The sequence below is a fragment of the Zootoca vivipara genome, chromosome 1 (genome assembly GCF_965207765.1).
Source record: "Zootoca vivipara chromosome 1, rZooViv2.hap1.1, whole genome shotgun sequence".
Classification (NCBI taxonomy): domain Eukaryota; kingdom Metazoa; phylum Chordata; class Lepidosauria; order Squamata; family Lacertidae; genus Zootoca; species Zootoca vivipara.
In genome coordinates this window covers 126,297,926-126,324,118 of record NC_142582.1, presented here as the reverse complement: position 1 = coordinate 126,324,118, position 26,193 = coordinate 126,297,926, and the positions used below count along the sequence as shown (strand labels likewise).

General features: G+C 47.4%; 1 protein-coding gene across 1 annotated transcript; it reads left to right on the top strand.

Annotated features, from left to right (window-relative positions):
- Positions 1 to 9,387: 9,387 nt before the first annotated feature.
- LOC118085560 (SERTA domain-containing protein 4-like) lies at positions 9,388 to 18,680 on the top strand. The gene is made up of 3 exons (XM_088661240.1): positions 9,388 to 9,460; positions 13,379 to 13,494; positions 16,349 to 18,680. Exons 1-3 carry the CDS (start codon positions 9,388 to 9,390, stop codon positions 16,721 to 16,723), a joined length of 564 nt encoding a protein of 187 aa, XP_088517366.1. The 3' UTR covers positions 16,724 to 18,680.
- Positions 18,681 to 26,193: the final 7,513 nt, after the last annotated feature.

Below are 26,193 nucleotides of genomic sequence, written 5' to 3'. Positions count from 1 at the left end.
GACCCCCAAGGGTCATCTAGTCCAACCCCATGCAATGCAGGAATCTCAACTAAAGCATCCCTGACAGATGGCCCATCCAACCTCTGCTGAAAAACCTCCAAGGAAGGAGAGTCCACAAACTCCCGGGGGAGACAGTTGCGTTCAGAAGGTGGCTTTAGCCAAACCTTTGGTTCTCACACCCTCATCTGCAATAGGATAATAATGCTGACCTTCCTTGCAGGGTTCTTGTGAGGATTACTGAAGATAATGCATGTGGGGTGCTTTAAACATTCATAAATTGTGGGGATTTCATCAATATGGCTTTTTGATCCATTGATTAAACAATAGTTAATCAATTGCACACAAAATGCAAAGGCCTGCTGCTGCATGGTGCATGAATAAAATCAATCAAAAACTCAGCAAATTTTACAAGTTTTCATTCATCCTTTGCCGCTAGAGTCCTCTTAATTGTTTTGAATTTTGGCAGGCATTAATTATGAAGTTTCACCAGGTGTCAAATGCAAAATGCCATTCCATATTGTGTGATAAATACTGTCAGATACTAAATTCTACTGCAAACCATCAATCAAAAACAAAAATGCCTCTGCCTTTTGATTCTCAAAGACAGTCAGAAATAAAATATGCTGTGATTTCAATCTTCACATCCTATCAAGTTTCAAATGTTGAAATAAAAACATACCATCTTAGCAAATGCAGATATCTGAGGCTTGATCCCTCTAGGGGCATAGTTTTGACATGCTTATCTGAAGCAGCACAGATGAGAGGCTGCATGCACAAATAAATGTCGTTTGGCATGCAACCAACAGTGTGGGACCCCTTATGAAATAAACTCAAATCCCACTGTTGGGTTGCTGGAGGAGGGTGGTGGTGGGGGAAGTGTCCGGATTCAGCCCTTTCCATTCTCCTTTCCTGATCAAACAGCTGATTGGCAGGATTTTAAGCATTTAAAAAATGGGCTCGTCATTGCTGCTTCCTGCGTACTCCAGTTGGGATGACCAGTTTTCCTGAGTATATCCAGCAAATTTTCCAAAAGTGAAGAGGGTGCCTGCCCAATGCTCCACATCAAAGTTTGCAGAGGGTAGAATTCCGAGGTATTTTTAAGCAGAGGTTGGACGGCCATCTGTCGTGGATGCTTTAGCGGAGATTCTTGCATTGCAGGGGATGGACTAGATGACCGCTAGGATCCCTTCCAACTCTACAGTTCTATGACAGGGGTCAGCAAACTTTTTCAGCAGGGGGCTGGTCCACTGTCCCTCAGACCTTGTGCGGGGCCGGACTATATTTTTTGGGGAAAAATATGAACGAATTCCTATGCCCCACAAATAACCCAGAGATATATTTTAAATAAAAGGACACATTCTACTCATGTAAAAACACCAGGCAGGCCCCACAAATAACCCAGAGATGCATTTTAAATAAAAGGACACATTCTACTCATGTAAAAACATGGTGATTCCTGGACTGTCCGCGGGCCGGATTTAGAAGGCGATTGGGCCGCATCCAGCTCCCGGGCCTTAGTTTGGGAACCCCTGTTCTATAAGATACTTTGGAAGGAAATGTGGCTTGGCAATCAATGTACAGAGCGACTTCATTGTGAAGGCATGCTGGTACTTAAACCCAAAATTTTAAATATTGTTTTAAGAGACCGGGCTAGTAGAGGAAAACACATTGCGATGCTTTTGTCTGGATGGTCAGTGCAGGGTATCAACTGAGGGTCTTAGCCTGGCAGAGATCAGTAAGGCCCATCAACCAGCCCATCACAGAATAATATAGCGGTAAGGTCTGCAACTGGACTTAATTGTCAGGGGTCCTTTACCTTTACCTTTTACCTTTAAGGTTGGAAAGATCCCCCACACCTATCTTAGGGAAAAGTGCATTTGGCAGCCACCACATCTCAGAGCACCCAGATCTTTAATCCATCTGCCGACAATGTCTCCTGAACATGAGCGGTGGCTCTACGGTCCTCATCCAATGCTTTAGAGCGGGCACCCCCAAACTTCGGCCCTCCAGATGTTTTGGACTACAATTCCCATCATCCCTGACCATTGGTCCTGTTAGCTAGGGATCATGGGAGTTGTAGGCCAAAACATCTGGAGGGCCACAGTTTGGGGATGCCTGCTTTAGAGGTATTTAATAGACTCCCCCAAATCGTCCTCTCCAGCAGAAGAACAAGAGATGGATTGTGGAGTCTTGCATGGCCCTCTGCAATTAGGATTAATTATGTATATGCAACGTCCCGCCCCCCCTGCCCCCAGCTGATTTCCTAACCACACTTAAGTGGTGCCATCGAAATCAATGGGACTTACTTTCAGATCAATAGGTTTGAGGTTGAAGAGTTCATTCGCCAAGCACTTTTGCAAAGCTCCCTTTTCACAGTTGCCCTGTGAGGGGCCAGGCCCCGGCTATGTTCCCTTTTAGAGCTGGGGTGGGGCTGGGGTGGGGGTGAGGAGACCTGCCTGAGGCCGGTTCCTGCCTGAGGTCACATTTGAACCCAGCTCCAGGTTTGTAAAAGCGTCTGGCCGGAGTGTAGTGAGGGAGAGAAATCAACGCTGAAGACCAGTGTGAAGTTTGGGGTGCACCATGTCAAATGCACCCCACTTTCCATGTTTGGAACTTGGTCAACTGACGGGTTTGGGGGTCTGGTTTGGCAGATCAGAAGGTTGGTGGTTCAAATCCCCACGATGGGGTGAGCTCCCATTGCTTGGTCCCTGCTCCTGCCAACCTAGCAGTTCAAAAGCATGTCAAAGTGCAAGTAGATAAATAGGAACCGCTCCAGTGGGAAGGTAAACGGCGTTTCCGTGTGCTGCTCTGGTTTGCCAGAAGTGGCTTTGTCATACTGGCCACATGACCTGGAAGCTGTACACCGGCTCCCTCAGCCAGTAAAGCGAGATGAGCGCCGCAACCCCAGAGTCGTCCGGGGTCCCTTTACTTTTAGCTTTACTGGTTTAGCAAATGTAAGGGAGTTTTTGAGCATCTCTCAGGCCACACAGCACATACCGGATGAAGCCTCGTATGCAAATGTAGCCTTCATATCTTGAAAGAGGTAACCTGCCCTTATGAACCCGAAATGGCACGTCCAATGCAGAAGAGGAAGGTTTTAGAGAGGAACCCTGTGGGTTGCAGAGAAAATGGATGAATGCTGAGCATGGGGGAGGAAAATGGGGAAGGAAGGGGAATGCAACGGAGTATCTTGGGCCAGGGCATGGCTGGCTGGCGCTAGAGTAATCCTCTATTTGAAAGGCTGTCTACTGTGAATCTGGCTTAAGCCGATAGGGAAAAAGAAACCAAAGGAATGAGAATTGGGGGCAAGGTCTTGAACTTGCCCATCAACAGTTAGCTGCACCTGGAGAGGTGAGTTGCATTGCGTTGCTACTTAAATCCTAGAACCCCTGTTTCTAAATTTGCATCCAAATGTATAAATTAGCACGGGCAACCTCCATAGAACCATAGAACCACAGAATTGTAGGGTTGGAAAGAACCCACCAGGGTCATTTAGTCCCGCCTCCTGCAATGCAGGAATCACTGCTAAAGAATCCCTGAGAGATGGACACCCAAGCCTCTGTTTAGAAAGTTCCAATGAAAAAGAGTCCACCACCTTCCGAGGTTATCCGTTCTACTGTCAAACAGTTCTTGCTGTCAGGAAGATCCTCCAAATGTTGAGTCAGAATCTCCTTTCTCATCATTTGACTCCTTTGATTCGGGCCCTACCCTCCAGAGCAGTTGAAAACCAGCTTGCTCCATCTCCCATGGGACAGCCCTTGAGATATTTGAAGATGGCTATCCTATCGCCTCTCGGTGCCCTCTTTTCCAGGTTAAACACACCCAGCTCCTTCAACAGATCCTCATAGGGCATGGTTTCCAGACCCTCCTCCATCTTTGGTTCCAGCTTGTCAATTGCTCAATTGCTGGAAGACTCTTCTGGTTCCTATACGTGGTAAACATTCCCTCTCTCTCTCTTCTCTCTCTCTCTCTCTCTCTCTCTCTCTCTCTCTCTCTCTCTCTCTCTCTCTCTCTCTCTCTCTCTCTCTCTGCCCCATTTTGCCATTTTTGTGGGAGAGTTGGAGTTTTAGAAATTGAGTCATGACCACCTGTGCACTCTAATTATTTGGGGTTCTGCCCCATGGCCTGGGACTTGAGAAGCTAAATCGCCAGGTGAGCTAAATCTTTGCGAACTTTGACAGCTGTCTTGAAACTTGCATGTCTGACGATGGAGAACTTCCCATCACACACAAACCACACAGAATTCTTCAGCTTTCTTCTGAGACTTGAACGCCATGCAGAGATGCCACCAAAAGCCTACCCTGAAGGCTCCAGGAACAGTGTGGCCTCTGGACCACCCTGCAGGCCCACAGCTGAAGTTCTTCTACTGTTTCAAAGAAAGTTCCCCACAATTCCTAAACTAGTCTGCGCAGGCAAGGGGGAAGCTTGAGGACAGACAGAAGGAAGTACATTTTTAACCCAGCGCATAGAACTATGGAATTTGCTGCTGCAAGATGAAGGGGTGGCTATCAGGTTAGGTGGCTTTAAAAGCAGATGGGGCAAATTCATGGAGAAAAGGGCTATCAATGGCTACTAGCCACAAGGGCTATGCTCCAATGCTGGAGGCAGGATGTTCCTAAAGGGACAGATTGTGCTTTCAGGCTTATATGGGCATCTAGTTGAATTATGGTGCTGGAGGAGACTCTTGAGAGTCCCATGGGCTGCAAGAAGATCAAACCTATCCATTCTGAAGGAAATCAGCCCTGAGTGCTCCCTGGAAGGACAGATCGTGAAGCTGAGGCTCCAATACTTTGGCCACCTCATGAGAAGAGAAGACTCCCTGGAAAAGACCCTGATGTTGGGAAAGATGGAGGGCACGAGGAGAAGGGGACGACAGAGGACGAGATGGTTGGACAGTGTTCTCGAAGCTACGAACATGAGTTTGACCAAACTGCGGGAGGCAGTGGAAGGCAGGAGTGCCTGGCGTGCTCTGGTCCATGGGGTCACGAAGAGTCGGACACGACTAAACAACAACAACAGTTGGCCATTGTGAGAACAGACTGCTGGACTAGATGGGCCTTTGCCCTGATCCACCTGGCCCATACCCTCCAACATCCCTCAAATTAAAATTGGCACATTTCTCACTCCCAACTCCAATTGATCCTCCTTGAACCCTCTATTTTTTTGTCCCCCCGCCCGCAGAGCATTTCCTATCAGAAGAGGGGCAACACATCCTTGGACCTAAGCCTTTTCTGTTGCTCTGAGACTTCAGGAAACAAGGCACCCAAATAGCAGGCATTTTCATGGTATTGCTTTCCAGAATGCGGCAGCTAGACTGGTGACTGGGAGTGGTCGCTGGGACCATATAACGGCGGTCCTGAAAGATCTACATTGGCTCCCAGTACGTTTCTGAGCACAATTCAAAGTGTTGGTGGTGACCTTGAAAGCCCTTAACGACCTCGGCTCAGTAGACACAAAGCGTCTCCACCCGCATTGTCCAGCCCGGACACTGAGGTCCAGCGCTGAGGGCCTTCTGGCGGTTCCCTCACTGCAAGAATTGAAATTACAGGGAACCAGGCAGAGGGCCTTCTCAGTAGTGGTGCCCGCCCTGTGGAATGCCCTTCCCCCAGATGTCCAGGAAATAACTTCCAGCAGCACCTTAGAGACCAACTAAGTTTGTCATTGGTATGAGCTTTCGTGTGCATGCACACTTCTTCAGATACCAATGCATGCACACAAAAGCTCATACTAATGACAAACTTAGTTGGTCTCTTAGGTGCTGCTGGAAGGAATTTTTTTTTATTTTGTTTCGACTACGTCAAACCAACATGGCTGCCTACCTGTAACAGGAAATAAACTACCTGACTTTTAGAAGACATCTGAGGGCAGCCCTGTTTAGGGAAGTTATTAATGTTTGATGTTTTATTGTGGTTTTAATATTCTGTTGGAAGCTGCCCAGAGTGGCTGGGGAGGCCCGGCCAGATAGGCAGGGTATAAGTCAGGCACCCCCAGACTTCAGCTCTCCAGATGTTTTGGCCTACAATTCCCATCATCCCTGACCACTGGTCCTGTTAGCTAGGGATCATGGGAGTTGTAGGCCAAAACACCTGGAGGGCCACACTTTGGGGGGATGCCTGGTATAAGTAAGATTGTGAAGCTGAGGCTCCAATACTTTGGCCACCTCATGAGAAGAGAAGAATCCTTGGAAAAGACCCTGATGTTGGGAAAGATTGAGGGCACTAGGAGAAGGGGACGACAGAGGACGAGATGGTTGGACAGTGTTCTCGAAGCTACGAACATGAGTTTGACCAAACTGCGGGAGGCAGTGCAAGACAGGAGTGCCTGGCGTGCTATGGTCCATGGGGTCACGAAGAGTCGGACACGACTAAACGACTAAACAACAACAACTATTATTATTATTATTATTATTATTATTATTATTATTATTATTATTATTATTATTGCAATGACGAGAGTTTGTCCTGGGCTGGTGTATGCTCTGACATGCCTCCCTCTCTTTCTCTCCCTCTCCCCTTTCTATCCTCTCCCCTACTCTCCCCTCTCTCCTCGATTCACTCGCACAGGTGTTTGTTCAGCAGAACCGCGTGCGAAGCGATGCGAGCAGAGCCTGTGTGGAGGGAGAAACTCGTCAGGGCTGCTGAAAACACAGTAGAGAGGCGCTCTGTGGACTGATTCGGCATTACGAGGTACGGCAAATTGCTTCAATGAAAGCGCGATGCTGCAGAGCGGACAACACTGTAACCAGCCGTGCTGTAGACAAGACTCAGGGCTCAGTTTCTTTACTGCACTCACTTGATGGTCTCCTCTCAGCTGCTCTGCAGTGCCACCACTGCAGGTGGGCACACGGTGGTACTGCAGGCCGTACCCCACCAGGTGACCCAGGAGAGCCAATAAGGTGCCACCTGGCCCTTTAACGTGACCGACTGTCCCGGCTCCTCAGTTTGTAGGATTTGTTGCTTCAGAGGCGCTAATGGGTGCTGCTCATTGATAGCCTTCCCATTTCTAGACTCCCTGCTGGGTTTCTGCTTTCTGCTTGATTTATTTGGTATATTTATAATCACTTTCATACTTACAACACAGGAAGCTGCTGCCTCGTGTCCAGCCAGAGCATTAGCCTTTCTTGCTTAGTATTCTCCACTTTAAAATTAATATTACATCCGACACGCCAATAAGCTATGAAAAAATGCCAAGTATTAATTGAATTGGTTTTTCTCCCCAAAGTTTTAAATAAATCACGGCAGTTTAGCTTAGGCTCAGAGCATCCCGATGTCTTCCAAACCCACTCCTGTAAAAAGGTCCTCTTTCGCTGCCAATTTTTGTGGTGGTGACGCGATTAGGTTAAAAATAGTTCAAATACCCTTGCATGCCACCCCTTTTAAAATCTGAATGGAACGAGCAAGTCAGGGAAACACCGCCAGACCAATCTTAGACATTTCTGCTCAGACATGAACCCACACCGAGCTGTTGTTGTGGTTCTTTTTGTTAAAATTTCCATAGATCTCAGGGTGGTTCACAAAACCAAATTACAACATAGGAAACTCAAAATACATAATAAGGAACAAAAAACAAACCAATAACCCCCCTCCCACAACACATTTGAAAGGGCATTGGGTGTCAACCAGCCAAATATCTGGTTGAAGAGGAATGTTTTTGCCTAGAGCCAAAAGGTTTACAATGAAGGTTTACAATGAGGAGGGAGAAAGATTGTTTTCTGCTGCTGCAGAGAAGCGGACACGAAGCAATGGATTCAAACTTCAAGAAAGAAGATTCCACCTAAACATCAGGAAGAACTTCCTGACAGTAAGAGCTGTTCGGCAGTGGAATTTGCTACCAAGGAGTGTGGTGGAGTCTCCTTCTTTGGAGGTCTTTAAGCAGAGGCTTGACAGGCATATGTCAAGCATGCTTTGACGGTGTTTCCTGCTCGGCAGGGGTTGGACTGGATGGCCCTTGCGGTCTCTTCTAACTCTATGATTCTATGATTCTATGATTAAGGTGCCAGGTGAGCTTCCTTAGGGAGAGCATTCCACAAATGCCCGTTCTTGTGTTGCCAACATCTGGACCTCTTGTGGAGGAGACACACAAAGAAGGCCTTCAGAGGATGATCTCAGGGTCCATGTAACTTCATATGAAGAGAGGCAGTCCTTCATATGGACCTGCCTGGTTCAATGGGGCTCGATCCCAGAATATAGTAGGATGAATGGCAGAGGCAGGTTAGACTCTGCGACCCTGCAGATGTTGTTGGACTACAATCTCCCATCTTTCTGGTCATTGACCATGCTCATTGGGTCTGATAGGAGTCGAAGTTTTCCTCCCATCTGCCTGCTCCCTGATGAGCTCTTCAAGGGGCAACAACCAAGGAGGAGGAAGCTGGCAACTCTGTGTCACTCTCTGGTCTGGTTGTCAGAAGGCAGATGGCCGGGGGGGGGGGCAGGCTGAAGATGGTGGGCCCATTTCCTGTTTGCGCTACTAGACCAGCCTTCATTACCAGGGCTGGATCTACACAGATATAAAAAAATGCTATCAAAGGTCGCAAAGCAATTTACCATTCACTTTGGATTCCAGCTCTACAGTGCCACCTCATGTCACATTTTTATAATGCAGTTATAACATTATAATTGACCCGTGTAGCTGAGTCCCAGATGTCTCAGGACCACAATACCTCAAAGACCACCTCTTTCCATATGAACCTATCTGGACCCTGAGATCATCTTCTGAGGCCCTCCTTCGTGTGCCTCCTCCTCGAGAGGTCCAGAGTGCGGCAACATGAGAACAGGGCCTTCTCTGCAGTGGCTCCTCATCTGTGGAATGCTCTCCCCAGAGAAGTTCACCTGGCACCTTCATTATACACCTTTAGGCGCCAGGCAAAAGCATTCCTTTTTAACCAGGCCTTTGGTTGATCTGATTGACATCCTATGCCCTTTTAAAATGTGGCTAATAATAATAATAATAATAATAATAATAATAATAATAATAATAAATGTGTGTGTGTGTGTGTGTGTGTGTGTGTGTGCGTGCGTGCCTCACACAGTTCAAATATGCATGGTAAAGGAAAATGTTTACGTTGACTTTCCCTTCAAAAATCTGGCTTCAGCACATGGATTCTGACAAGAGGCCCTGAGGCCAAACGAGCAAAGAGAGAAAATAGAACACCAGTCTAACCATTTTATCCCTGGTCTTTTGGCAACCTTACTGTTCATGCATCAGAGTCGGAGAGAAGGTTTCATCCTTGCTCTATACCTCCCGCCCCAAGGGAGACTGGAAACGTAAAAGTGTAACAAAGATGGATGGTTGGCAACAGATTCGACGGCAAGGGCACTCTGCAAGTGCACACACTTCACTTTAGGTTATGAAGCAGAGGCTGCCAAGAACATCGCCATATATCCCATGATGTCAGCCTTGTTTCGCCTCCTGAAAATCAATGTCAATTTCAGCTTGGCTCCAAGCCCTCCGGATTTGGTTTGTAAGAAGCTGCCTCTCGCTCCCCTCCACCTTATCTGGTTGCATATTGATTGTTTTTAAAGGCAGAGATAGTAAAAAAACAGAACAAACAAAACAGGAGATAGTTGCCTTGGCCTTTCTAGGAATCCCAACAAACCAGAGAGTGAGATAACAAGCAAATTCCAATTCTGGAACTCTGTGGGGGGTGGGGTGGGGGGGTGGGAGAGAAATCCCAATAAAGACAAACAGGTTTTATTATTGTGGAGTATCAGGTGCTTCAGAAATGCAGCACAAAGCACTTTGCAAGACCTAATCCTGGCGCCTGGGAAATACTGAATACTTTGCATGATGCTTCCCCAAAGCCCCATAACCAGTTGATTGTCTGGGTTTTGTTTTTTTGGGAAGTGCCACGCAAGAGGCTTTGCAAACCCCGTTGTCAGCACATCCCTTAAGCAGAGGGCTTCTTAAATGCACGGCAACCAGCTTCCGAAAGCACTCTGAGACTAGGTTCTGCTCCGATCTTTGATATGCTACATTCCTTTGCTGCCATTGTATCGAGAGAGTTCTGCTCGAAAGGACAAAAGGAAGCACCGTTGAATGCTGTTAACGGAAATCTGAGGGCTCCCTTGGACAAAACAAGACTCCAGCCAAGAATATCAGAGCAAAACAGCAGCCAGTAGGCTTGGTCTTTATTAAAGTAAAATACTGTCGCGACAGGGCCCCACCTGCAACAAGGTGAACACCTTAAGGCAAGGCTGGGTGGCACAATGCGACAGGGCGCCGGGCCGCCAGGGGGCGCCGCGCTGCCGCGCCCGCCAGACAGCCCACCCGCCCTCCCGCTCGCCCTGCTCCTTGCCTCCCTCCCTCCCACTCGGTTGGAGTCCTGGCCTCAGCCTGGTGGGTCGGGTCGGGGGCATGAGGAGGACAAGAGGCCAGGTGCTGCGCGGCACCGCCCCCCCCCCCAGCAGAGGCCTCCGTGCAGGAGGACATGGCACCAGCGCCCCGGAAGACAACTAGGCAGCCCGGCCCACCCGCTGCAGCGCCCGAGCCCGGCCCACCCTCAGCGCCCGGCTCACCCATGCTATATCCCTCCTCTGCATCCGTGGTGAGTTGGGGGGCGGCGGCGGCGGAGGGACCTTTGCGCCACGGTGCTCGATGTGGTTAAGATGGGCCTGAAGGTGAAGCAAGATGGAGACCCAGAACAAAAGAGAACCTCCACTTTTATCAGTTTTCCCATCACCAAGAAACACCCCCAAAATACATCATTCCTACATCACAGCTACGTAATCAATACCTCACAAAAAGGGAGGGTTCAAGGTAGAAATCCGAGCACCTTTGACCTCTCTTAGTCCTCCTCTCACCCCTCCCAGGTGTGAATTCCTAAACACAAAGAGAAATTAAGAGTTTATCGAGGGACCCAGGTGGCTCTGTGGGTTAAACCACTGAGCCTAGGGCTTGCTGATCAGAAGGTCAGCGTTTCGAATCCCTGTGGCATGGTGAGCTCCCATTGCTTGGTCCCAGCTCCTGCCAACCTAGCAGTTCGAAAGCACATCAAAATGCAAGTAGATAAATAGGAACCACTACAGCAGGAAGGTAAACGACATTTCCGTGTGCTGCTCTGGTTCGCCAGAAGTGGCTTTGTCATGCTGGCCACATAACCTGGAAGCTATACGCCGGCTCCCTCGGCCAATAATTCGAGATGAGCGCGAAACGCCAGAGTGGGTCACGACTGGACCTAATGGTCAGGGGTCCCTTTACCTTTACCTTTTAAGAGTTTATCACTATCTTTTGTTCGGAGGAGTCTTCCATTGTGAATGAGATGGCTAGCAGTCTGGAACCATTGATGGGGAAATGTCCAGTTGGCAGATCCTCCTGCCTAAGTGTTGTAAGGCTTAGAGGATTATGGCTCCCAAGTCCCCCTTTCGATAGCCATGTGGGAAATGTATGTGTGTGATTCAATGGGGTGGGGTGGGGAAATTCCTACAACAATGCTACCGGTAGATGTTTTATTGAATTTTTAGAATAAAAAAATAAATAGCTAAACTGAATGTGATTGCGAGAGAAAATACTTTTATTTTGGTTTTGGTTGGTACACCTACTTAGGTTTTTGAATGTGTCAACACTGCCACCTTGTGGCAAAAGGGAAATATATCTTTTAAAACATACAGCTGTGAGGTAAGTCATCTGTGCAGGGCTAGGTAAAGGTAAAGATTAGGTCCAGTCGCAGACGACTCTGGGTTGCGGCGCTCATCTCGTTTTACTGGCCGAGGGAGCCGGCGTACAGCTTCCAGGTCATGTGGCCAGCATGACTAAGCCGGTTCTGGCAAACCAGAGCAGCGCACTGAAATGCTGTTTACCTTCCTGCCGGAGCAGTACCTATTTATCTACTTGCACTTTGACGTGTTTTCAAACTGCTAGGTTGGCATGAGCTGGGACTGAGCAACGGAAGCTCACCCTGTTGTGGGGATTCGAACTGCCGACCTTCTGATCAGCAAGCCCTAGGCTCTGTGGTTTAGACCACAGCGCTAGCACCCCGCAATTGCATTGCCTGAGGTGGATGTTTGGTGACTCTGCCTTCCTGGTGATGGCATGGTCCTCTTTCCTGTTGCCTCCCAATCCTAGTACTAGTGCTTTCTTGGCCGACACCTGCCCCTCCTTTTTGCTTTTATATATCCATTTCTTACATTAATATGTCACCTTTATTCTCTCCAAGGAGCTCAGAGCAGTATACAGTGGTACCTTGGTTCTCAAACTTAATCCGTTCCGGAATTCCATTCCAAAACCAAAGCGTTCCAAAACCAAGGTGCACTTTCCTATAGAAGGTACTGCAAAAATGGATTAATCTGTTCCAGACTTTTAAAAACAACCCCTAAAACAGCAACTTAACGTGTGTTTTACTATCTAACACAGGGACCCCAAACTAAGGCCCGGGGGCCGGATGCGGCCCAATCGCCTTCTAAATCCAGCCTGCGGACAGTTCAGGAATCAGCATGTTTTTAAATGAGTAGAATGTGCCCTTTTATTTAAAATGCATCTCTGGGTTATTTGTGGGGCATAGGAATTCGTTCATATTTTTTTTCAAAATATAGTTCGCCCCCCCCCCCAAGGTCTGAGGGACAGTGGACTGGCCTCCTGCTGAAAAAGTTTGCTGACCCCTGGTCAAACAAGACCATTGATCCATAAAATGAAAGCAATAAACAATGTACTGCAGCCACACAATCAATCAATCAATCAATCAATCAATCAGCAGCTGAACTGACTGGGTTCCACACAGTCACAAAAACAAAACAAAACAAAACAAAAAGAGCTGCAAAAACAAAACCGCAAAATCAATAGCAAAAACAGACGTAACATAACACTCAGAACAGAAGTGTGGCACTCAAATCGGAAGTGTACCACTCAAAATGGAGCATGTCCAGCTTCTGAAAAAAGTTTGCAAACCAGAACACTTCTGGGTTTGCAGTGTTTGGGTTCCAAGTTGTATGAGTACCAAGGCGTTTGAGAACCAAGGTACCACTGTACATTGTTCTTCCCTTTCTCCATTTAATCCTCCCAACAAGCCTGTGAGAGGGGGTGTCTTGTTAATTCCCCCACTACTCCGGTAGATGACATTCCATTTCCTCTGGAAAAAGACCTGGGGTGGAACTCCTGTATTATATACTTCCTCCATACATAGAGCTGATCATTGTGCAATTGCTTGCAAATGGATGTCGTGTGATTGTAGAAAATTGCTGGCAAATGCAACAAAAATTGATTTTACTTCTGAAAATAAAAACAAACCATATTTCTTTCTTTAATATCTATAACCTGCTTGATCAAAAATGTTTCCTAACACAGTAAAGCTGGGAATAAAACACAAGTCGACAGTCCAATGGAAACAGAGATACGGAAAGCCAACATCACAATTCCTAATGACAACTCCTCCTTGTTTGCACAGCAGGTCCCAGCCAAGTATCGACAAATACCTTAACAACGTCGAAAGTAGCCTATTTTAAGAGGAAATATGCAGAAGAAGAAGAAGATTTACATCAGGATTACCAGGGGTATTTTCCAAAAGTGAGTATGTTTTTGAGATTGAAAAGAATTGACTCCACCCCACCCCCCCGGGGAAATAATAACTCTCTGATAATAGATTTTGACAAACCAACATAACTTACAACATTACTGTGGAGAGCTAATTTCAATCCAATAGAGAGGCCAAATTTATTTATTTATTTGATGCTTTTATATACTGTTTTCTGTGACCTCCGAGTGGTTTGCACGGAGCACGCAAAACAATAAAAATACGAGTTTTGACATGCCTTTGTTACTCATGGCATTTGTTTCCCAATGAATTCAGAAGGGCCCCATTTCTGAAGCAGAAATGCGAAGTCCCGTGGCTTTTCACAAGCCGGTGCCCTCCAGAAGTTGTAGAACTTTTATCTCCTATCATCCTTCATTCCACCTGCCCAATGATCAGGGATGATGGGAGATTCGGAATAGGGCGACCAAAATGATTAAGGGGGTGGGTCAACTCTCCTGCATGGGCCTTCGTTGTTTAGAGGAAATGCGAGCAAGAGGTGACATGGTGGAAGTTTGTAAAATTAGGAATGGCATGTAGAATGTGGATGGGAACCATAGCTGCCAAGTACCCCGTTTTCCCCGGGAAACCCCCGTTTTTACTTACCTTTTCCCGGTGGTCCCCCGTATCACTTCGTCTCCCGTTTTTCTCTGTTATTTTCTCCTGCCGGCGGCCATTTTTTCCCCTTTCTGATTTGCCCTTCTATGGGCACAAAAAATGGCCGCCGGCGGCTTCAAAAGTCGCATCTACGCATGACCGGAAGTGCGTAGACGCGACTTCTGGTGTCGGTGGCTGCTATTTTTGGTGCCCATAGATGGGCGGGGTGACACCGGAAGTTGTGTCAACGCACTTCCGGTCATGCGTAGAAGCTACTTTTGAAGCCGGCGGCGGCCATTTTTGGTGCCCATAGAAGGGCAAAGCGATACCAGAAGTTACGTTGACGCAACTTCCGGTGTCACACGGCTGCCGGTGCCGGATTCTGCAGTCTGGGACTTGGAAGGTAAGATGGGAACAATGGTTTCTTCCTCTCTGATAACACTAGAACTCATGGAAACCCAGAGAGGCTGAATGTTGGAAGCCTCAGGACAGAGAAAAGGAAGGATTTTGGGCCAGATAACCCTAAAGGTCCCTTTCAGCTCTACAACTTTATGATTCATGCAGCATATAGTTAAACCATGGAACTCTCTCCTGCAGAATAGCCACCAATGTAGATGAGTTTAAAGGAGGCAGTGATTTTTTAGAATTCCAGTTGCTGGAAACCACAGGAGGGGAGAGGGCTCTTGTGCTCAGGTCTTGTTTTTGTGTGTTTAGACCTTTTTAACCCCCCCCCCCCGAAATAAATTCAGACAAGTCTCAAATTTTTGGTTTGGTTTTTGGCAGAATTTAGGCCACAACTTTATTGATTACAACCAAGTGAGTGGTTGCATAGGCTCTGGTTCAACTAGCTCCCTGCACCCTTGCAGGAAGCGCTGACCCAGGGCACACCATAGGTCAGCCATGGGTGAACACCTGGCAAAGTGGAAGGTGGGGTCAAGCCAGTCCACCAGCCAGATGCCCCCCTGGGCTCAGGCTCAGGGCACAACCCCTCTCAGGGTTGACCAACCAAAGAGTCCCAGGATTCCTTTAACGGAATACCCATCACATAGGGATGGCCAGACCGCTCTGCCACCCCTATCACCTGAACCAGAGCCTATCCGCAACCTTACAAGTTGTGACGATTTGCTACACGGTAAGCGATAGCCAAGTGGCACCAGCCAATCAGCCAAGTGGGGTGCCGTGCCCCTGCCGTGCCCCTGTCCCAACGACACACGACGGCATAGCAAGGTCAAGCGCAAGCCCTAAATATAGGGAGAGGTGAGCGGGGTGTTCTGATGCACTGAGCCCAAAAGAGGAAGCTCAGGGACACATGCATGGGCTTAAGTAGAGCTCCCTCAATCGATTTGACTGGCATCCCTATGGTCAAATTGCACCCAAGATCGAGGGACCTCCAATGGGATGTTGTGCCCATCCCAATGTTCCCACCCACAGCACAGGGTCTGGTTGCCAGGTCCCACCGCAAAACGTGCCCTCTTGTTAGGGAGGACCCGATTTGTGGGCTTCCCATGAAGGCACCTGGCTGGCCACTGTGAGAAGAGGACTAGATGGACCATTGACCGGATCCAGTAGGCTTGTCTTATGTTCTTAGGTTGTGGTCCAAAAACCATTGGGAATAGGACCAGGCTGGGGAAGGTTTTGAATCCAGTCTTCTTCACCATCTTGTGGGAATGTTGTGGGTAGCAGGAGAGGATATATTGATTAAATATTATCCTTCCTAACTCACCCTAGTGAGTTTATTCATACTCTTTACACAGCAGGAAGATAGTTGCAGATTCGTTAGAATCTCTTAAGTTCTAAGACCCCTTTGATTTCCTCCTAAAAGAATGCAGACACAACAGTCTTCTTTTAAAAGTAATAAGAAGTTTACTAACATTCAGTTCACAGTTGGATCCCTGAAGGCAGGCTTTAGTGTAGAGTTACAGAAGAGGGTTTGAGTTCATCTCATATGGGAACTCAGTCCAAGACAAGAAAAGGCACCAAAAGAGGAAGGTGGCTGTGTGATTGGACCTTTTGTTAGGTCTGGAAGGGTCACACCCACCTACCTGGTCACATGCAAAGGAAGGATGCTCCAGACCAGGTGTAACAGGAAGTTCAACTGACTGGACCAACATTCCCCTGCATGTCTACTCTAGGCAAACAGGAAATGTTGTATTTGACTGCTTATGTTGCATCCCACACATCTGGTGTTTTTAGTATGCACTAAATCAGTTTTCTGCGCTAACAGTCTCTATTTATCCTTTGAACTTGCCTCAGCACCTGATCCTGCCCGAAGACCGGACTTGTATCTTGAAACTTTCTCTGCAGAAGCTCCAGTTCCTCGAAGATCCCGAGATCTACCTCCGCCGGTCCGTCTTGATCAACAACCTGCTGCGGAAGATTCACCTGGAAACGGAGCGGGAACGCTATGAATACTTTAAGGGGAGTCCGTGCTGCCGGACTGCCTACGCGGATGCACGAAAACGGCTGAAGTTCATGGTCCAAGAATGCCGTTCTCAATCCCTTTATTACGAAGAGCTGCATTCGTATCGTATCGTGCCTTACCCTACAGAGAATGCCATTTACAGAGTGGGCTACTCGAGTGGCCACTTGGAGCAGAATTCTCAGCTGCTTATTTATAAGATGGAGTAGAGGTCGTGCTTTATTTTCTTGTAGACCTGCCGGTTGTTTTGCTTCTGAGCGGCTAGGAGGGCTTCTTAGCCTGCTATGGTGAGGCGCTAGCTGCAACCACAGGGAGAGGTCAAAGGTTAGTCTGTCATCTTAGGCTGCAATGATGGTTGCTCTGGGGGAGCTTCGGCCAGCTTGGTTGCAAACGTCGCTCGGTGTCCACTTGGAACTGGTGCAATAGGGAGGTTCCTCAGAAGCAGAGAGAGATCTTGCGCTCAGCGATCAGTGGCTTTTCGACTTGTCCGTTATGTATATAGATGAATTAACATTAGCAGCTTAACTAGACCACCCTTGCTTAGGAAACGTAAACTGAGACAGGAGACTATACCGTTAGTGAGGTTTTGGTGAGAATCAGAAAGGGTGGGTGGGACTGACTTCTCAGAAGGGTCAAGAAACAAGCTTTCATTTTAAGGCAGTCCTTCGGCACCGAAGGATTCTCTGCCATTACAGATATGGATTCCTTTTCACGCTTTTTTTTTTTGCTTAGGGTCCACGCTATTAACTGTTCCACGCTATTAACTGTTCTGAGATTGTTATGCTTAGACATTTATTTGCTGGCTCGCTGACTTTGCCAGCATGCATGGTTCCTTGTTTTGGTTGGCACTTCTAACTTTGTGTAACTTCAGTGAATTTGGTGAGCTGGAAAAACCGTGATTCGCCCCGTGATCACCGCTTTCTAAGCGATCCTCTTTGAGTTCCTGTCAAACTGATACGACAGTTTGGTGGCAGGGTGCTTATCAGTATTAATGCTTTGGCAGGTCGTTGTGTGTGTGTGTGTGTGTGTGTGTGTGTGTGTGTGTAAGTGTGTGTGTGTGTAAGTGTGTGTGTGTGTGTGTGTGTGTGTGTGTTTGATTTGGGGGACAAATAGATGTTTGATTCAGTGAACCATATGAGGCAGTTGTCCCAATGTTCACAGTTGATGAAGGCATCCAGTTGAAGCTTAGGAAATGTCTTCTACAACCCTCGAGCAAGTCACGCAAAGGAAAGATGGCTATAGATCAACAAAGATTGGTGAGAATGCCATTGCTGCCCATGGTGTGTGGTGAAATTGCCAAAGAGAAGTATTAGAGAGGAGGGCGCAGGACCCAAAGCGAGGAATGCACCAAGTCCCGATTGACACTACAAGCTCATGGCAGTTTTGTACCAATTTCTTCTGCCAAAGTATCTTGGGAACTATAGTTTGCTGAGGTTTTCCTATCAGTTCCTACTACAATTCCCACAGTTTCCTAGGGAGGCAGAGTCAGTAGGTGGTGGTAACAGAGCCTTTCCTTTGGGCTTACATCAAAATAAAACTCAGAGAAGAAGCAAGTTTAAGGCCGAATCCACACCACACATTTTAAGCGCATTTATATCACTTCCTCCCAAGTCACGGCTTCCTCCCAAGAAATCATGGGAACTGTAGTTTGTTAAGGGTGCTGTGAGTTCCTAGGAGACCCTTGTTCCTCCCTGAAGAGTTATAAATCCCATAGTTCCCTGGGAAGAGGGCTTGGCGGTTAAACTACTCAGGGAATTGCAGTTCAGAATAGGGGTCTCAGCACCTTTAGCAAACTACACTTCCCAAGATTCTTTTGGGGAAAGCCATGGCTGTTCAAAGAGGTCTGATAGTGCTTTAAATGTGTGATGCAGATGTGGCCTACATCTGCAGTGAGGGTGTGCCTTCCAATCTAGGGAGGTTTCTATCTGAACCTTTGGAAGTTGCATCATTCAGCATTAAATAACACAATCCACTTTCCTGAACCCACAACCCATTTTCCTGAAGATGCACTGCTGAGATGAAGTCCGTATTGTGGTGTTCCGTGACTCCTACTGAATTTCCTTCGGGTTTACGCGGGAGAAAGATCCAAAGGGTCGGGCCCTAATGGGATGCCATTACTGGCAAGCATATGGATCTCTCTGTTTGCATTTGTACATTGTAACATTTAAAAAAGAAAGAAAGAAAGCTTAAGTTCAAGAAGGACTAATACTGACAGATGTTATACCAGGGTGCCCTCTTATTTTCCGCAAGCAAAGCCATTGTTCTTATGCAAAGGGCAGTTAAAGCCGTTTCTGAATGTTTCTTTTCTAGGGGGCAAGTAAGAAAAATCTAGCAAAGGAGTGGGGAGGGAGGGGACCATAATTCTGAGCCAACTTAAAATGCCTTGTTTTTGCCTGTTTTTTTTGCACACACATCATTAGCTTACTCTAGTGGTGCTTGCGAGGATTCCCAGCTGATAATGCGAACGGACCTCATTGCATAGCACTGTGTCTAGGCTGGCGCTTGGCGATGTGGAAATCCTATTCTGTGATGCTCGCTCACACCTGAATGCTACAGCCAGTGAAGTGAATGTGAATGTGCTTGAGTCCTAGGGCTGGCTCCACCCCCGCACTTGCGTTATTGCTTGTTTCACAACATTTGCATGGCACTCGGTTGTAAGAAAACCCCAAAGCGGTTTGCAAAGTGTCCGATGTCAAGGTCCGTTGAGAGCCAGGGGTAGAATCATGGAACTGTAGAGTTGGAAGGGACCCTGAGGATCATCTAGCCCAACCCCCTGAAAATGCAGGAATATGCAGCTGTACCATATGGGGATTGAGCCTGCAACCTTGGCACCAACAGCACCATGCTCTAACCAACGGAGCTCTCCAGGGTAGCCAAGTGGGTGCCCTCCAGATACTGGCTCCTCTGCGCACTGTTAGCCTTAACTGACCTACTCCACCAACCTTAGAGTGCCCACAGTTAACCCCCACCAGCCTGCCTTCTTGCCTACAACCAGTACAGGGGTGTGTGTGTGGCTCTGGCTGTCTGCTTCCTCCTCTGTGTTGCCCCTTGTTCAGGAGGAGGGGGGGCAAAACTTAGAACGACTTGGCTCTGCCTACCGTTGGCTCTGGCGCCACCTGCTGTTAGTCTCCTGGCCTTCCGCCCTACCAGTCCCAATGGATGTCAGCCATCATTGCATTGAATGTATCTGTTGGCAGCTCTGTCACGTTCCAAGGAAAATTAAATGCAGTGTCCCAGGTTGTTGGCTTATATTGCTATTACTGTTGTGTACATCCCAGTTTAGAACCGGTGAGAGATGCCAGGGATTCCAGTGCTTACCCAGGTTTTGGTTTCCTTGGAATGAAGGTCTGTGGAAATGGTGGTGTCTTTGGGGATGTATGGCTTTATTTACGCATATATACAACCTATGCATGGGATGGGACAGCTCACAGCAGCAACAGCCCAGCGTATCTTGCTCCTCCATCAGGTTTCCAGGGAGGCCCCGAGCCACAGCTTTGGGACCAGCACAGATCAAGACAAGCTTCTGTGTCTCCAGCTTCCAGTACTGGCCAAAACTGTGTTCTGATCCACAGGCCCAACAGAGGGACTGTGTGCATGCTTTGGTGCAGGGATACCAAAGAAGGCTATCAAAAAACACCAGAGGGATCAATTCTAGTGCTTGATTATAAGAGGTCTATCTAGACTGACAACACACCCTGCAAAGTCTCGCTGCCATTATAGACGCAGGGCAAACACCAGAGCAGTCAGAGGCCATCATGAATTGTCTGCAAAGTGTTGATATGTTAAGTATTATTTATACACAAAGCAAGCTACGTAAGTTGGCACCAATATCCCGATTAACTCACCCCTGGCTTAGAGAACCTTTCCACCTCTCAGATCAAGGAGCAGCTGAGGAGCAGCCAACTCGAGAAGTTCCCTTGTCCCCACTAACTGAACGAAACAACGGCTCCTTTCTGGCAGTTCTTCCTTAGGGGAAACATCTGAAGAGCTTCAAGGAAAGCTAAAATAGTTTCAAGAGGACTAGTGACATGTCTCCTTAGAGTAGTGCTAGGTTTTCTTCCAAGTTGCCATTCTACAGCTCTCTTTAGCATTGCCATCTTAGAGTGCTGGTCTGTGGGTCAGTCAGAAACCACTAACCTGTTCTCAGGGAGTTTGGCCCCAACTCACATCATCTTGAGCAGGGGTGGGTACCTCTGGTCCTCTAGAGGTTGCTGAACTACAACTCCCATCAGCCCCAGCATGCAGGGGAGATGGGAATTGTAGAGGTAGGAGATTGCAGTTTCCCTTACTTTGTGTGAGAAGAGGAATGGATTTTCCCTAAGGATGACTATTTCTTTGGTCCACTTCTTTGGTCCACAAAAGTGGAGACTATCTGGACAATTTTTTTTGGGGGGGAGGGGGAGAGGAGAGGACACATGCCAAATTTGCCAGTTTGGAAAGGTGGACGCTATCAACATTTCTGTTTTGCTCTGCGGCAATGGAAATGTAGCCGGTGCGATGAATCTTGTTATGCCTCAGTTTGAGGTCAGAAGCTGTGAATGAGCTGTTATTCTAGACAACCTGTATCCTGCTCGCTCTTTTTTCTTTTTTCTGCTCCTTGCTATGGTTGTTGAATGTGTGTGGTTGAGTATATGGAATATTGTGCCTTAAAGTTCCCTTATCATGTGAGCCTTCAACTCTTCTCTGTGGTAACTGTAAAAAGCGTGCTATAGCCGAGGATTATTTGATGCTCTGTGAAGATCCAGGCTTGGTCCTTGGGTCTACCCTAAAAAGCCATTGTTCTGTACAAATCTCTGATAGGACTTCAGACTGTAATCAGAGCAGACCTGGACCTAAAACTCCGCATAGATGTTGAGACCTAGGCCACATTCACACTGTACCTGTATTATGATACTGCTTTAAACAGTCCTTGCTTTCCCCGAATAATTCTGAGAGCTGTAGTTTGTTAAGGGTGCTGAGAGCTGCTGTTGTTGTTGTTTAGTCGTTTAGTCGTGTCTGACTCTTCGTGACCCCATGGACCAGAGCACGCCAGGCACTCCTGTCTTGCACTGCCTCCCGCAGTTTGGTCAAACTCATGTTGGTAGCTTCGAGAACACTGTCCAACCATCTCGTCCTCTGTCGTCCCCTTCTCCTAGTGCCCTCCATCTTTCCCAACATCAGGGTCTTTTCCAAGGATTCTTCTCTTCTCATGAGGTGGCCAAAGTATTGGAGCCTCAGCTTCACGATCTGTCCCAGGCCCGGCCCTACGTGCACCCGCTGGCCGACCGGTCCGCCGCGCAGCTGCGCCTGCCTGCCCGCCTGCCGCGCAGCAGCGCCTGTTGCACCCACGCTGTGCGCGGCGCCCATCCACCCACCGCGCTGGGAAACGGGGTGGGAGGGCGCTGGAACGGGGCGGGAGGGCGCCGAAGGGATCCGGCGGGCGCCGGAGGATCCGGCACACCACGGCGCCGGGAGCGCTTAAGACGGCGCTGATCTGTCCTTCCAGTGAGCACTCAGGGCTGATTTCCTTCAGAATGGATAGGTTTGATCTTCTTGCAGTCCGTGGGACTCTCAAGAGTCTCCTCCAGCACCATAATTCAAAAGCATCAATTCTTCGGCGATCAGCCTTCTTTATGGTCCTTCTTTATTAGAGCTGTTAGGAGACCCGTATTCCCCTCGTGGATCTACAGTTCCCAGAGTGGTTTTACACCGAATCCCTCTTCCTAGGGAATTGTAGCTCTGGGAGTGGAATTGAGGTCTAGTAACAACTGTCGGCAGCATTAGGAAATGACAGCTCCCAGAATTCCTTGGGGGAAGCCATGTTTGTTTATAACGGTCTCATAGTGCTTTAAATGTATGGCTTGAGTGTGGCCCTATTCTGTTTTACTTTTTGCATTTCTGCTACCATTTTGCAACTTCAGCTGTGTACATTGGTACCACAGTTGACGAACTTAATCCGTTCCGGAAGTCCGTTCTTAAACCGAAACTGTTCTTAAACCGAGACACACTTTCCCTAATGTGGCCTCCTGCCGCCGGTGCCCTTCCACCGTTCAGATTCCGTTCTTAGACCAAGGTAAAGTTCGCAAACCAGGACACTACTTCCGGTTTTGCGCAGTTCGTTAACCGAATAGTTCATAAACAGGGCTATTCTTAAACCGAGGTATCACCGTACCTACAATTGATTTCTACGTACAATGGGCAAGAATTGAAATTTGATTTGGCCAGGAAACACAGGATCTGCTTTATGCGCTCATTGCAATCATGGTCACTGTGTGTGTTTGCATGTACCTTTGCCAGAGCCAATGATTATTGGAGATTAAAACTGTTATCTCATTTTAAAATCTCCCAGATGTTGCCTCTTCCTCACCACAAACCACAGTTGCAGAAAACAGCCTTTGTAAGCGGTGTCAAAGATATCACCGGCAATTTGATAGGAGTCGGACTGTGGATGATGCCACAAACAAACATCTTAGCCTTTAAAGCTTCTGCTAAAATGGCTTGTGACGCCGTTTGTCAATCAATCACCTCATTAGCTCATTAAGAAGTTGCAGCCCTGGATGGTATCAGAAATGAAACAATGCATTTGCTAGTTAACAGAATGAATAGGCCTTGAATTCAGATGTCGAGGAGGTTTGGGTTGGGTTCGATTATTATTATTTTTTATGGCACTTTGCTGGAGTGACTTTTTGTGTGTGTTGTACAATCAACATTTTGGACCTACTTGAGATCTACCGGAAAGGTTTTAATGCTTTTCTTCTTATTTTAATATCTCTCTCTTTTTTTAAGTGAACGGTAGAGGGGAAATAGATGTATTTTAAAATATAAATAAATAAATGAATATATATAAATACATGTATATGTGCATGGTCTTACTAATAAAGTTCTATTTCTATTGAAACGAGTGTGTGTTCATTACGCTTTTCATTTAAAATGTCGGACTCTGTTTCTCTTTATCAATGCGGCTTACTCTTTCTAATAGATACAGGTAGGTAGCTGTGTTGGTCTGATGTAGTCGGGGGGGGAAAATTCCTTCCAGTAGCACCTTAGAGACCAACTAAGTTTGTTATTGGTATGAGCTTTTGTGTGCATGCACACTTCTTCAGAACGAAAGCTCATACCAATGACAAACTTAGTTGGTCTCTAAGGTGCTACTGGAAGGATTTTTTTTGTTTCTTTCTAATAGATAAAGAACAATGATGCAGTGCAAAAGGCAACGTGTGACCTCCTCCTCCTCCTCCTCCTCCTCCGGCGATCACTTGTAGCCGAGTAAGATTGTCTTCCATAAACACGATTTTAACAATGAGTCCATAAGTGACTGTTGAGGCCAATTCTGGATCCACACGTCCTTCCACAGTGGGGACATTGGTTTCCAGGCGGGAGTTGATCACGGTGTGGACTTGCCAAGCATGCCTTCCTCTTAGCATGTTTCTCCCTTGCGTCCTGAGATCGAGTTTCTTCAAAGCCCATGACACCAAGGGATTTCCTCTTCCCCTTTTCCACACTGCAACCTCACATGCAGTCCCCTCCACAAAATAGAGCAGCTGTTATGGCTTGGTCTCTCCCACAAATGCGAGATGACTCTGGCTGTTACGGTAATTACAGTCATACCTTGGGTTAAGTACGCTTCAGGTTGAGTACTTTCAATTTAAATACTCCGCGGACCTGTCTGGAACAGATTAATCCACTTTCCATTACTTTCAATGGGAAAGTTCACTTCAGATTAAGTACACTTCAGTTTAAGTACCTATTAAGTAATTAACCTGAGGTACCACTGTATTTCAGATTTATTGCTAAAACAAGAAACTAGGACGGAGCTCCTCTACTCATCGTCCTCCCAGTGTGGTGTAGTGGTTAAGAGCGGTAGACTCGTAATCTGGGGAGCCGAGTTCGAGTCTCCGCTCCTCCACATGCAGCTGCTGGGTGAACTTGGGCCAGTCACACTTCTCTGAAGTCTCTCAGCCCCACCCACCTCACAGGGTGTTTGTTGTGGGGGAGGAAGGGAAAGGAGAATGTTGGCTGCTTTGAGACTCCTTCGGGTAGTGATAAAGCGGGATATCAAATCCAAACTTCTTCTTCTTCTTCTTCTTCTTCTTCTTCTTCTTCTTCTTCTTCTTCTTCTTCTTCTTCTTCTTCTTCTTCTTCTTCTTCTTCTTCTTCTTCTTCTTCTTCTTCTTCTTCTTCTTCTTCTTCCCCAGAAGATGGATTTGCCCGGACTGAGCTCCTCCCCCTTCCCCAGCACGGAAGCCCCCACCTTCTCTTCCGGTATCTTTCACGCATCTTGGCCACTTTTGAGATCCTACTAGATTTGGGTGAGAATGTTTCCTGCATTCCAACGTCTGGCTCACTATTGGAGCTCTCACACAGCTGCCTGTCACTCTGGGCCCTGTTTTTCTTCTCCCCTTTGTTCAGAGCTCAGATTACAGCTGCTCTCCCCCTCCTCTCTGTCTTCCGCTGCTAACTGTCCTCTCCCTATGCCTGCTTCTTCTCCTCCTGTCAGCACCTGACGGCAGCCCTCTGGAGCCAATTTGGGGTAGGGCGGAGAGGAAAGGAGTGAGAAGTCCTGTTGCTGCAGCAGAAGTCTCCCCAGGAGCACAGTTAAAGGTACCCCCAATTTAAGAAACATAGGATCAGTCCAACGGCCCATTTAGGCCAGCATCACAGAGAAAGGAGGGAGTTCCATCAATGGGATGCCACCACAGAGGAGACCCTGTCAAGCCACAAGGTAGAATGGAACGGAAACCACGCTGCATGCAAATGCATACAGGGAAGAATGGAACAGAAAACAGAGGGAGCGAAAGTTCAGGAAGGCAGGATAAAAGCACAGGGTTGCATTCCATGTTTTGCAAAGGTGAATGTTCCACCAATACAAGGTTTTCTCCTTGTGCAACAGAATATTCTAGCCCTCTCCTTCCCCCTGTGCTACCCTAAATATGTTCCGGAGGTTTTCCCAACCCTCTGGAGCAGATTTAAGGACAGCATAGGTGCGCACAGGAGGAGAAAGAGATAGAGAGATAGATAGATAAATAATGTGACACTATAGGAGAATGACAGGGGCTCAGAGAGAGTGGCAGCTTCCTTGCTTAATGCTAGGACTGGCTCTGGCCAAATGGAATTTCTGCGTATCTTAGAAAGCTGTCTGTTAAAAATGGCCACAGGTATTTGAAACCATAAATCTATGTCAGTTTATTGTGATGCGGCTGTTTACTGTAACTATGGATGTAAGAAGGCAGCTTTTTCGATTATGACTGGCGCTTGTCACATGCATCGCTGTTTCCGTTCCGCAGTTCACCTTCTGCCAAAACCTACATTATTTCTCTCTCCGTCCACTGTGGCAAAATTATGTAACTTATGTAATTAATTACTCAAATAACATTGCCATACCTGCCAAGTTCTTGCCGGAACAATAAGGGATCGGCAGACCGGATGTAGCGCTGCCGCCATTTTGGAACTGGGTAGAGCAGCATCGGAAGTTGCTTCTGAGCATGCTCCACCCAGTTCCAAAATGGCCGCCACGCCAGAAATCGCTTCTGCGCATGTCCAGAGACTCCAGACATGTGCAGAAGGAGCCTCCCCCGGCTGGTAAGTAAACCAGGAAAAAACAAAAAAAATCCGTTTTTCCAGCTGGGAACGGCTGGAAAAACGGGGGTTTCCCGGGGAATACGGGAGACTTGGCAGCTATGAACACTGCCAATACACTACT